Source organism: Mya arenaria, chromosome 8 (assembly GCF_026914265.1).
Source record: "Mya arenaria isolate MELC-2E11 chromosome 8, ASM2691426v1".
In the NCBI taxonomy this organism is placed as follows: domain Eukaryota; kingdom Metazoa; phylum Mollusca; class Bivalvia; order Myida; family Myidae; genus Mya; species Mya arenaria.
This window is the reverse complement of record NC_069129.1, coordinates 7,733,757-7,745,985: the sequence shown is the minus strand read 5'-3', so window position 1 is coordinate 7,745,985 and position 12,229 is coordinate 7,733,757. Positions and strand designations below refer to the sequence as shown.

General features: G+C 35.2%; 1 protein-coding gene and 1 long non-coding RNA gene across 2 annotated transcripts in view; both read left to right on the top strand.

Annotated features, from left to right (window-relative positions):
* Positions 1 to 4,332: 4,332 nt before the first annotated feature.
* Positions 4,333 to 6,833, top strand: LOC128244827 (uncharacterized). Its single transcript, XR_008262998.1, has 3 exons — positions 4,333 to 4,441; positions 5,085 to 5,155; positions 5,817 to 6,833. It is a non-coding gene; the product is annotated as an uncharacterized LOC128244827 (long non-coding RNA).
* Positions 6,834 to 8,881: 2,048 nt separating this feature from the next.
* LOC128245060 (ADAM 17-like protease) overlaps positions 8,882 to 12,229 on the top strand; it is a 51,398-nt gene continuing 48,050 nt past the window's right edge. The window contains exons 1-4 of the mRNA XM_052963265.1: positions 8,882 to 8,956; positions 9,470 to 9,599; positions 9,926 to 10,059; positions 10,556 to 10,650. Coding sequence (XP_052819225.1) covers positions 8,908 to 8,956; positions 9,470 to 9,599; positions 9,926 to 10,059; positions 10,556 to 10,650 — 408 coding nt within the window. The 5' untranslated portion in view covers positions 8,882 to 8,907. The remainder of the gene's footprint in view (positions 8,957 to 9,469; positions 9,600 to 9,925; positions 10,060 to 10,555; positions 10,651 to 12,229) is intronic.

Here is a 12,229-nt window from a genome sequence, read left to right as displayed (position 1 = left end):
ATTTTTTTTTTAGGCCTTAGAAAAATATTTCATGATAGGCAATAATAAAAATAATTCATGATAGACAGTAAGAAATATTTTTCATGATAGACAATAAGAAATATATTTCAGGACAGACAATAAGAATATGTTTTCTTATGTATCATTTACTTTAAAAAATATTGTCTATCATAAAACATGGTTTTCTTAATTGTCTTTCCTAAACATATATATTTTATTTATTTTCTAATATAAAATGAATCTTTCATACTGGGATTAATCTTATCAATAAAAAAATAGAAATGAACATTACTGTTCATTTAACTTTAACCATAGTTTATCTGCCATCACATGGCTTCAAGATAAGTTTAATGAATTTTATTATAATAATAAGGTAATAAGTGATACTGGTTATGAAAGTTTATCGTAAAAGCAGGGGAGGATTCAGGATTAGACGTTAGAGAGGGCATACCTAAGGGGCGTACTCCGCTCCCCAAGAGATGGCATACCTAAGGGGCGTACCCCGCTCCCTAAGAGAGGACATACCTAAGGGGCGTACCCCACCCCCCAAGGGTCCGCTAGACGTAAGCAATTTGTGAAGAAATCAGAAAGACATACAAGTGAATATAACACATCGGTGGACTTCAAGTAGTGGTGATATTGACTTCATGGCATATCTTGCACATATTCAAGGATTGCGTTCTGCTACAAGACTGGAGAAAATAATTTTTTTCTCAGTTTTATGGCATGTATGCTTTTCTTGTTTTCAACAAATATCACACGGATGATGGATACATTTTCACCAGTATATGAAATTGTTGGAAGACGAGGAAACTGTTGTTTATTTACGGATGAAGAAACATCAAGAGGACATAATTAAAGGAAGTTGGGCTGTTTGAATTTGTTGTTAGCTCACCTGTCACATAGTGACAAGGTGAGCTTTTGTGATCACAATTTGTCCGTCGTCCGTCCGTTCGTCCGTAAACTTTTACTTTAAACGACATCTCCTCATAAACCGCTTAGCCAATTTTATCCAAACTTCACAGGAATGTTCCTTGGGTGGTCCCCTTTGAAAATTGTTCAAAGAATTGAATTCCATGCAGAACTCTGATTGCCATGGCAATGGAAAGGAAAAACTTTAAAAATCTTCTTCTCCCAAACCACAAGGCTTAGGCCGTTGATATATGGTAGGTAAGATCACCAAATGGTCCTCTACCAAGAATGTTCAAATTATGGCCCTTGGGTCAAAATTGGCCCCGCCCCGGGGGGTCATGGGTTTTCTCTATATGTTTATAGTGAAAACTTAAAAAATCTTCTCCTCTGAACTTACTTGGCCTAGAGCTTAGATATTTGTCATGATTCATCGTCTAGTGGACCTCTACAAAGATTGTTCAAATTATGGCCCTGTGGTCAAAATTGGCCCTGCCCCTGGGTGGTCATGGGTTGTCTCTATATGTTTATATTAAAAAAAATCAAAAATCTCCTCTGAACTTACGTTGCTTAGAGCTTAGATATTTGGCTTGATTCATCGTCTAGTGGACCTCTACAAAGATTGTTCAAATTATGGCCTTGGGATCAAAATTGGCCCCGCCCAGGGGGGTTAGGGTATTCTCTATATGTTTATAGTTAAAACTTCAAAAATCTTCTCCTCTGAACTTACTTGGACTAGAGCTTAGATATTTGGCATGATTCATCGTCTAGTGGACCTCTACAAAGATTGTTCAAATTATGGCCTAGGGGGTCAAAATTGGCCCCACCCCCTTTAGGGGTCATGGGTTTTCTCTATATGTTTATAGTGAAAACTTCAAAAATCATCTCCTCTGAGCTTAGATATTTGGCATGATTCATTGTCTAGTGGACCTCTACAAAGTTTGTTCAAATTATGGCCCTGGGGTCAAAATTGGCCACAACCCGGGGCTGATGGGTTTTCTCTATATGTGTTATAGTGAAAACTTAAAAAATCTTCTCCGAACTCACAAAGACAAGTAACGTCTTAATTTAAACTGGATAACATATTTAGTACACATACCAATTTTCAATATGGGCCACATACAACAATTAATAACAAATATACATATATAGATACACACGTAAAATCAAGTAGTGACAAGAGCTTAGATATTTGGCATGATATATCATCTAGTTGACTTGTACCAATATTGTTCAATCTTTGGCCCTGGGGTCAAAAAATGGCCCCACCCGGGCGGTCATGGGTTTCCTTATATATGTATATGATGAAAACTTATAAAATCTTCTTCTCCGAAACCAAAAGGCGAAGACCTTAGATATTTGGTATGAAGCATTGTTTATCGGACCACTATTAAGATTGTTCAAATTTTAGCCCTGGGGTCAAAATTGGCCACGCCCTGTGTTCATAGGCTTAGGTTTTCAATATTTTTATATAGTCTTATATAATAAAACTTCAAAAATCCTCTTCTCCAAAATATAAGACCTAGAGCTTTCATATTTGGTAACCTAGTGGACCTACACCAAAGGTATTCAAATTATTGTCCCGGGGTCAAATTGGCCTTGCTCAGGGGTCATTTGTTTTTACATTGTCTTGTCACTTAAACATCTTTTCCTCTGAAAGTAAAGGTCAGAATGACTCCATACTTGATATGTAGCATCCTTACATGGTCCTCTCTCAACTTTGTTCAAATGGTTTTGTTTGGCCTCTTTAAGGGGTCACCAGAGCAAAAAATAGAAAAACCTTTAAACAACTTGATCTTATTAACTGCTTGATGGATCTTCAAGTCTGAAGCATCCTAGCATGGGCCTCTGTCAGGTCTTTTCAAATAATTTTGTTTGGGCCCTTTTAAGGGCCACCAGAGCTAAAATTAGTAAAAAAAACTTAACATTTTCTTCGCATGAACCACTTGATAGATCTTAAGCAAATTTGGTTTGAAGTGTCCTTGCATGGACCTCTCTTAAATTTGTTCACATAATTTTGTTTGGCCCGGTTGCCATGGCAACCTAAAGGAAAATGTCAACAATTGGTTATAATCATCTTCTTCTCCTAAACCGCTTTGACAATTTTGATGAAACATCATAGGAATGATCCTTGGTTGGTGTTTTTTCAAAATTGTTCAAAGAAATTAATTCCATGTAGAACTCTGGTTGACATGGCAACCTAAAGGAAAAGTGTCAACAATTGGTTACAATTATCTTCTTCTCCTAAACCGCTTGGACAATTTTGATGAAACTTCATAGGAATGATCCTTGGTTGGTGCTTTTTCAAAATTGTTCAAAAAAATTAATTCCATGCAGAACTCTGGTTGCCATGGCAACCTGAAGGAAAATATAGGCTGTCGTGTCCGCGCTGTGACTTACTCTTATATGGACAGATTTTAAAATGACTTGCCATATGTTTTCGACATACCAAGACAACGTGTCGTGTGCAACACCAATGTCCCTACCTCTAAGGTGAAAGATACACTAAGGGTTTATTCACAATGGAATGCTGAATATGAGGACATATAGAGTGTTGGCTGTCATTTAGTATGATTGTTTTTTTTTTCTATGCTCAGAGGCAATTTAATATAACTTGCAATATGTATTTGACACATAAAGGCAAGATCAACTTTTTATGTACTTGTTCATAGATCAATGTCACATTGGGGGGCATTTGTCACATACTTTGACAGCTCTTGTTCAATATTCTTTGAGAAACAAGCTATATTAATAACAAAGATTAAACTCTTTTACTCAGGTGAGCGATTTAGGGCCATCATTACCCTCTTGTTTTTATGAGTTCACGTCGCCTGCACATGATGGCATTTGAAAGGTGTAGTTTATTAATTTCCACTCCTTTGAAATAGAATGTGACTTTAGTGATGGGGCATGTGCCGGGTGTACCATCCCCCCTCCCACGGAACCGTTTGTGTTAACTGTTGGTCATTGCAATTGCTCATTGATCTGTGATAGACTGCAGACTGTGGGCAAAAATTATTGATTGGCAATTGAAGCCAATTCTATTTCTTTCTCACTTACACTTGTTTGATCAATGTACTTTTCTTTATATTATCAAAGAACATATTTGATGCAAAAAATAAAATATATCAATTGATTTTGTTTATATGTACCTTTAAATGTCTATAAAAGAAATGGTATATGAAAGGGTTATTTTTGTATGACATACATAAATATCAATCAAAATATTTCTTTGATAGACACTAACAACTTCGTAAAGGTACATATTATAGAGATGCGGACAACAGTTTCATAATCGTGATACTTTTAAGCCTATAATCTGTTTGCTCAATAGCCTATTCGTCAAGCTAAATAATCTGTGATAGACAACAGCAATCGGAACTCCTCGGCTAGTATCAAGATATGGCCTCGGATATAATACGGGTCGTAAGAAAATAGTCCATCATGGCCGACCAAGAAGATGTTCAAACAACCAAGAGATATGTTAGTCCAAAGACAGAATGAGGAGCGAACTTTTACCACTTATTTGTGTGTAAGTGTTATTTTTATACTTATTGTATTTTAATAAAATATAAAAATAGTTTTAAAGAGCCCTAATGAGAAACTAATTGGAAATGTCATTAATTCTTAGTGGGTGGGGTAAAGTCTTCTTTCATTTGACAGATTCTAATATAGTAAATAACAATTTTGAAGCTCCAGTGATCAGTGGCAAAAAATAGAAAACAAATACTCTATTTGATTTTTTTTTAATAACAAATAAGTCTGAATCTGACTTTACTTAGATCGATAATAGGTTAGACTTTCTTTCTCAGTGTATTTATCTCATACATTTCATATCATTAACTTTAATTTTAATTATTATAATTAAAATTTACATTCTTTTAACCAAGGATGTATGGTTTATATGTCCGTGATTGTTGTTATCGAACACACAATTAATGGCACAATTGAATGCCTCGGCCTGCTCACTAATATAGTTCTCTAAATAAATTAGATCTTCATTCTATTGGTTTAACAAAATGAGTTTGAACGCATAAACCAGCACACATTTCTTTCAAGACTAAATTCTATGATATCCACCAGTGGTGGTGATGCAGAAACATTGAAAATGCTGACATTTTTACTGTGCCAAAGAAATGCAGACATTTAAATTTTAATCTTATTGTCATTTTCAGAGAAGAGTATGGTACCAGGGGTACAGCTGACTCTGATTCCCGGCTTCTTCTAATGAAAAAAGGCAGATGAGGTAATAGTTGTGCTGTTTTCGAAATTCGGACAATAATTTAACAGTCAAGTATCCTATTGGTTTAAGCCCAAAAGTACCTGCATGTTTGTACAATTAACCAACAAGGATTGACAGTATTAAAATATCAACATTGTAGATGAATTTAAACATGATAACAATTTCATATTTTTTAATTTACCAGTAGTCCAGAGCTAAAAGCTGCTCTCTCACAGATTGACAGTTCTTCTTGGTCATTCTTCAAAAGCCCAAAGGAGTAATTAAATTGAATTTACACATATAATTAATTATATGGCTTAAAGCAATAGCAAAAAAATATTTTCCAAACAATTGAAATCTGTTCTATTATGTGTGACCTTATATGACTAGTTGGAGGAATTTTTACCAAATTTTCAAACTTGTATATGAAAGACTGTGATCTGATATTATGTCAGCAGTCTAATATTACTGGTTTCCATACATTTGCACAATAATTGCCAATTGGCTTGTTTAAAGATAAAAATAAAAAAGGTGTCAGAACAGTAAAACTGTGAGGATGCAGCTTTAAATTGGTGTTGCACTTAATGTTTTGTGAATACTTTTCTGTTGTTGTACCGGCTTTTAAAATAATTCATCTGAAAATATAATTCCTATTATTGTTGTTTTTTTCTGTTTTCTATTTCAGGCACTGTAATCCGAATGTAATCAAAAATGCCATTGTATGAGGATTGACCTGCAATGCATGGAAATCATCTAACACAACTGCAACGCCTACCTTGGAAAAATGAGTGCAAGATGGAAACAAAGCGTTCAGTGGAACATCTTGTCATCTCAAATATTTGATGACTTACATACTGATGTGAAGTTGAAGATAAAAGTCATCTGTTGGTCCGTGATTATTAAATAAATCCGAACATATATTTTAAAAGGGTAATATGGTAAAGGATATATCTACGCTTAAAGTGGTTTTCCTATATTATGGAGGGAAGATAACTACAAAAACAGAAACAGATGGCATCGGCAGACCAAATAAAGGAGAACTATTTTGTTCAGTTCAATTTTTAAGACTTCAGAAAATCTGTTAATAGGGCACATCCTTGCAAATGCCATATTGTAAACTGGGCTCTTTTAAAAGTGAAAAGGTGAAAGTGGTCTAGAGGATAAGCCTCAAATTCAAGGTTGTGAGTTCAAGACCTCCAAGATGCTTTCTCTTGACCTCAGGAAAAGGATGTCCATACTTGTTTCTACTTAGGCAACAGACTTAAGAGTGATTTTGTAAGCTTCCAGCTTGCATAGCAATCTGATAAGGCATAAAATAAGATACTAGCTGACTTGCAAACAGTTTTTCCATTTGTGTTGATTTATTTTTCAGTCTGTTGGAATGTTTATTAGAAGTGATGCGCATTGCTTACTGCAACCACAATTTATTTTCTTTATTAAGTTAAATTTAACGAACACATAACATGACTTGTGATTTTACAGATGCATGTAATTGTTTATTTCGTTGATTGTATGAGTTTATTTTCTCAAATGATGTAATAAAAGTTATTCTGAATGACTGTCCTTTTTTGTTTGAAGAAAATGTGTTGAGGTTTTGGCATAGCATAGTGTCATCATCATCATCATCATTGTTGTGTACAAATAAAACATTCAAAACAATGTAATTAAAACCAAACTGTCAAGCCAAGTACTCAAAGAGGCACAAGGATATTGCTAAAGAGACCGGTAATACATTTAGACAAATAAAATGCAAAGAAAGATCTATAATTCTGACACATGGTAATGCTTTAAATAGTCCTCTCATGGTGTGTTTATGGTTAAAGTGGAGACATACAGTATTTTTATAATGAAGACTTAAATTTGTATGGCAACTTAAAGCCATATATGGGGATTAAACGCCAGAAATATTGTGAAGTCTCCCAAAAGACTCAATGCACTTAAAAGGGCTTGGCACAGAAATGAAAGTAAAAATGGGAGCAAAACCTAATTTATCATTAATTTTACATTGGATTGCATACAGATGGCTCTGTTCTTACTTGACTAATATTAAAAATAAAATTAAGAGACATGTTGATCCAAACTGTAAATATTCTTGTTTGCATTCTATGGAGTTGGACATAAAAGAGTCATTTGGTGAAGAGTGATCTAAAGGCTAATTATTCAAAATAGATTAAGTATTATTGAAAAAAAGTCTGGTATACATTGCTGAAAAGCTTAGTAACCTGGCAAAATATTTTTTTAAGGCTTTTATTTACAAAAAAATAAATCAGTTGAGTATCTTATCAGTTACTCTTTTGGTGTTGTTGTTTTTAATAAAAAATGACAATTTACTCAAAGATATTGAGACTAATAATTATAGATTAAGACAAATATAATGTGTAAGGAAACTTCTAATGAGTGGGTTTATCCACAGCTTAGGAGGTAAAGTGAAGCATGATCTGCCTTGAACAAATACAATTTTAAGACAAGTTCTGTCAACTTAGTGCACCAGTCAATTGTACCCCCCCCCCACCCCAGGTCCGGGGGAATACTGGGGTTAACCCGGGGAAATGGGCCGTGTTTTTACCTATCAGGTGGCCCTGCAGTGCTGGGTGAATGCGGTGGTTTTATCTTCGCTTAAAATATAGAGGGGAATGGACCTTACCTAGAGTCCCTGGGGTGTGGGGGCATTTGGCAGGGATTTTGCCATTGGATCGTCCGCGCAGGGTGGGGATTTTAGCCGGGGTTGGCTGTATTGAAAGTCAAAGTCCCCACTATTACCCAGACCTGGGGGGGCCGTGGTTACAATTGTCTGGTGCATATCCACATGAACGTTGTACTGGTACTCTAACAATTGAGCTTACTGCGTGGATAGTCACCGCCCCACCCCAACCCCACAGAACTGTTTACACAAAAAAAATCTGCAGCCCAAACCCAACAATGCTGAAGTAAAGGCCTGCATAGATTTCAGCTGGTAAAGCTGACTGGGTGCCAAGCTCACACCCATCCTACCACAACCCACAAAACTCTGCACAAGGCAATCAATGATTTTACAGAATAGTAATGTTGTTTTAATGACAAGGCATGGTGGGAAAAATAACACGGCAAAGTATGACTTAAAACTTACATTTCATAGGGTATTCCTATAACTGTTGAGAAAATGTTGACATTTAGTCCATGCATGCATTTAATCCGATGTAATGATTCATGCATGCCATGAACCGTATCGTATGATCATTTCAATGACTGTCAAGTACATTTTCTGTGTGCTCACGATTTTTCTAGAGGAAATAGAGTGCTTCAACTATAAGGAAACATCTAAATATTCATAAAACGAACATTCTTTGAGGTTACAATAAATATTTTCTCTTAAACAAGCACATTTAATTTAACACAATCCATTTCCTTGTTGTTACAATGGGCCTTCTTTACGCGGATTGGAAACGGTGTTAATCGCCGGCAGCCGCATCGCACTTTCGTATATCCTTACTACTATTTACGAGGTCTATCTCGAAGCTTGCCGGAGATGGCCGAGTTGTTACGATTGAGACAACAGTTTCAACGTATTTATAAACGTTGCATTAAAATAATTCATGATAGACTCCTAAAAAAGTATAGAATATACTATAATATAGTAATATTGCCATTCCTTTTATAACATAAAAGTAAAAAAAAAAATATCACGACAAAGATGAACGACATTAATAATTCTGATGGCCTCGAAGCAGGTCCGATCATAATTAAGGATAGACAACTGGGCCGACCGTTTGTTTACATCTCGCAACGGTAGCAGCAAGATGATCGCCAAAATCTTCCTCATTTTGAATTTATTTTGCAGTGTTAAAGGTATTTTCCATTTATAGCAATTCATATCTTAATGCAATAGAGTAGATAAAGATTTAGTTTCCCATCTGAAATATTTTATTTTGCTGTTTGATAGATATCTAGCTTAAAAAAATAATACACTGTATACGATTATAAATGTACAGATGAATTGATGAGAGATCATGACCGGAGGATCATTCGAAGCTTTCTGTCTCTCACACAAAAGGTTGTGCATTTTAGGGTCTTCATCTTACCCAAAAATATGTTCAAAATGCTCTTAAATTCAGACTATATTTGTTTTAATTCTTAGGGGAGTACCCCCAAACCCCCTTGCCAACACTTTTAACCAAATAAATTTCAGTTCTGAGGGAGCAATGTTCATGTAAGTCAAAAGGTCATGCCCCTATGTTACTCCCCCTCTAACATCAAATCCTGGATCCACCCCTGCAAGTGTTGGTCACCGCGATGCTTAAGCTCCATCAAGGACACTGCTCCTGCTCTTTTCATTTCATACATGTGTTTCTTATATTTCAGGAGCCTTAGATGATAAATTTCACTCATATGACATCGTAAAGACCAAGCACATTCATGTTCACTCTTTGTCAAAACGAAGCATTGAGGAAAGAAGATTCACCAAAGAGATCAAACTTTCAGCATTCGGCAAGTAAGTACATGTTCATGCAGTGTTTTTATTCAGCCCTTTTATGGCCGAAATACGTCACCATTCCCTTACTGAAAAAGTATATATTTTTCCCTACTCTACATATGGAAAAAAAATCCCTTTTATTTTTTAATTCCTTTTTTTTAGGGGCATTGACCTCTTAACATTTAGCAAATGAAGCATTATATTGCTATTCATGAATATGTTGTTCAACGCCGAATATTTTTTAACTGATCCATGTAGTGGGCAGAGTAATTAATTTGGCGATATTACATTAATTTTTTAACAACTAAATAATGTTTCATACATTTTTTAATGATTTTTTTCAGGAACTTTACGATTCATGCCAAACCTAGTCATCTGTTCAGCTCCACATTCAAACTACGAGCGGTGCATGCCGATGGATCAAAAGAGGAAGTGTTTGGCTTCAACCAAGAGAACTTCTTTGAAGGGGTAGTTGAAAGTAAGTGACATATTAATAGAAACCCAATCCATAATAAGCATATACAGTCAAACCTCGTTGGCTTGACCTCCCACCAGGGACCGTCGAAAATACATCGAGCCTCGGAATCAGCGGGAATGATTATCTACAGTAAAAAGAAATAGGTCCTTTACATCTAGTGTGAGCCAACAAGGAACTCGAGCCGAGCGAGGTCGAACCAACAGGTTTCGACTGCGGTGTGAATATTGACATGTCATTATGACAAATTTTAGAATACTATGTGCTTATAAATGTGTATTCAAATGTGCCATATCATTATATCCCCTGAAGGGAGAAACATCCCTCAGAATTTCAATCCTTTCCCCAGTTTCCTGGCAGGGGATAAATATCTGGCTTCAAAAGAGCTCTATTTAATCTAAGCCCCGAAATAGACATTTTAAATACCATTAGGATGATGGTCCCAAAACCTTCAGAATCAACTTTGTATAATGTAAGATTGTTTCTTTCCTGTAAACAGATGATAGAAATTCGGAGGCAAGTTTTCACATGGATGACAATACTGGCGTGTTCACGGGGGTGTTTGCCACCGATGGGGAAGAGTTTGTGGTTGAGGTATTCCCTCTTTTAATTGTTATTTTATTTTGTTTACACCAGTTGTGAATCTAGTTAATAATTATTACAACATTATACTAAATCATGCTCGTTGGCACTATTTGACTCCTTCGTGTATACATGTGTAGGGTGTTTTTTTCACTTTTTTCTTCTTGGGAAAAATTCTCAGAGTACTTCTTCATAGTTTTTCAAGTACTTTTTGTTAAACAATTAAGTTTTAAATATGGAGTAAATTATCAATAACACAGTTAATACATCACTCAAACATCATCAGACGCTTTTGGGGGGGGGGGAACAGGGTCTGTTCCTTGGGGAAGTAGCCGGGTGTGGGCTAAAGCAAAGAAGGGTAAAAAGGCCCTGATGTGTGTACGAATTGTGCTGTAGTGAAAACTGGGTGAAAATTCCGTTGTTCTGTATTGTGTCTTTGTGGGAAGTGTTTATTTTAGTGTAAGATAGCAAAATGATATAATTCACCGAGTGAGCACCAAATTTCAAGAGTGCCTTTGCCATGGTGAAACATTTACTGGTAGTTTTGGTAATATAATGCATTCTTACACTGAAACAAACATTTTTCCTTTCTTTCATTCTTATAATTGATTACAAATAACAATCAATTGATATCAAATTGCAAATTGAGCCAAATTTCAGCTGAATACGGCAAATAACCTCATTGATTTTGCTCCCCAGCACTGAGTACTTTTTTGTTTTGATTGTTATAGAGCAAAAGTCCAAAATAAAAGAAACCGTGAGATTTGATTGCAATGAACTCACTATCTCATATTAGTTCATAAGGATATAGTCCCCCATTATTTTCCCCTTAAACTTCTGAAAAGCATGATATACAACAAGACAAACTCACGTGTCTAGTTTTGAGCCATAGATAAAATGGGAGTGTTACACGTACCATATTACAGTTGCCATGGAAACTTGAGTATCAAAATGTACTAAAATACAAGTATTGAGTTCATAAGGATATAGTCCCCCATTGTTTTTCACTTAACCTCTGAACAGCATGATATTCAACAAGACAAACTCACGTGTCTAGTTTTGGGGCCATAGATAAAATGGGAGTGTTATACGTACCATATTACAGTTGCCATGGAAACTTTAGTATCAAAATGTACTAAAATACAAATATTGGACACCTTTTTCCATTTAAAACTTGTTAATAGAAATTATACCTTATTGATACACAATTCATATTTGATAAGCTTAAAGTGACACTCTTATTCAAAATCAATTCATACACATGTATAACAAACATCAAATTTGACTGATAAACCTTTAACTGCTTACTAAATAATGCATTTATGGAAAATATTTATTACTGATAACAAGATTATAACGTGTATTTAATAGCAGAAAGCGCAAAGATATTAAATGATTGGTGAATACTAAAAGATATATTGTGGCCTACTTTAGTCTCATAAGGTAGAAATACCGGGGTTTATGCTCATTTCTTTTAAATTAAAATTAGTATCCTTCATAAGAACCATTGTTGTCGACATTTATTCATATTTTTTTAAATATTAAAACATTATTATTGATTGTGGTAAATCTTATCTGGGAGTAAGTGTGC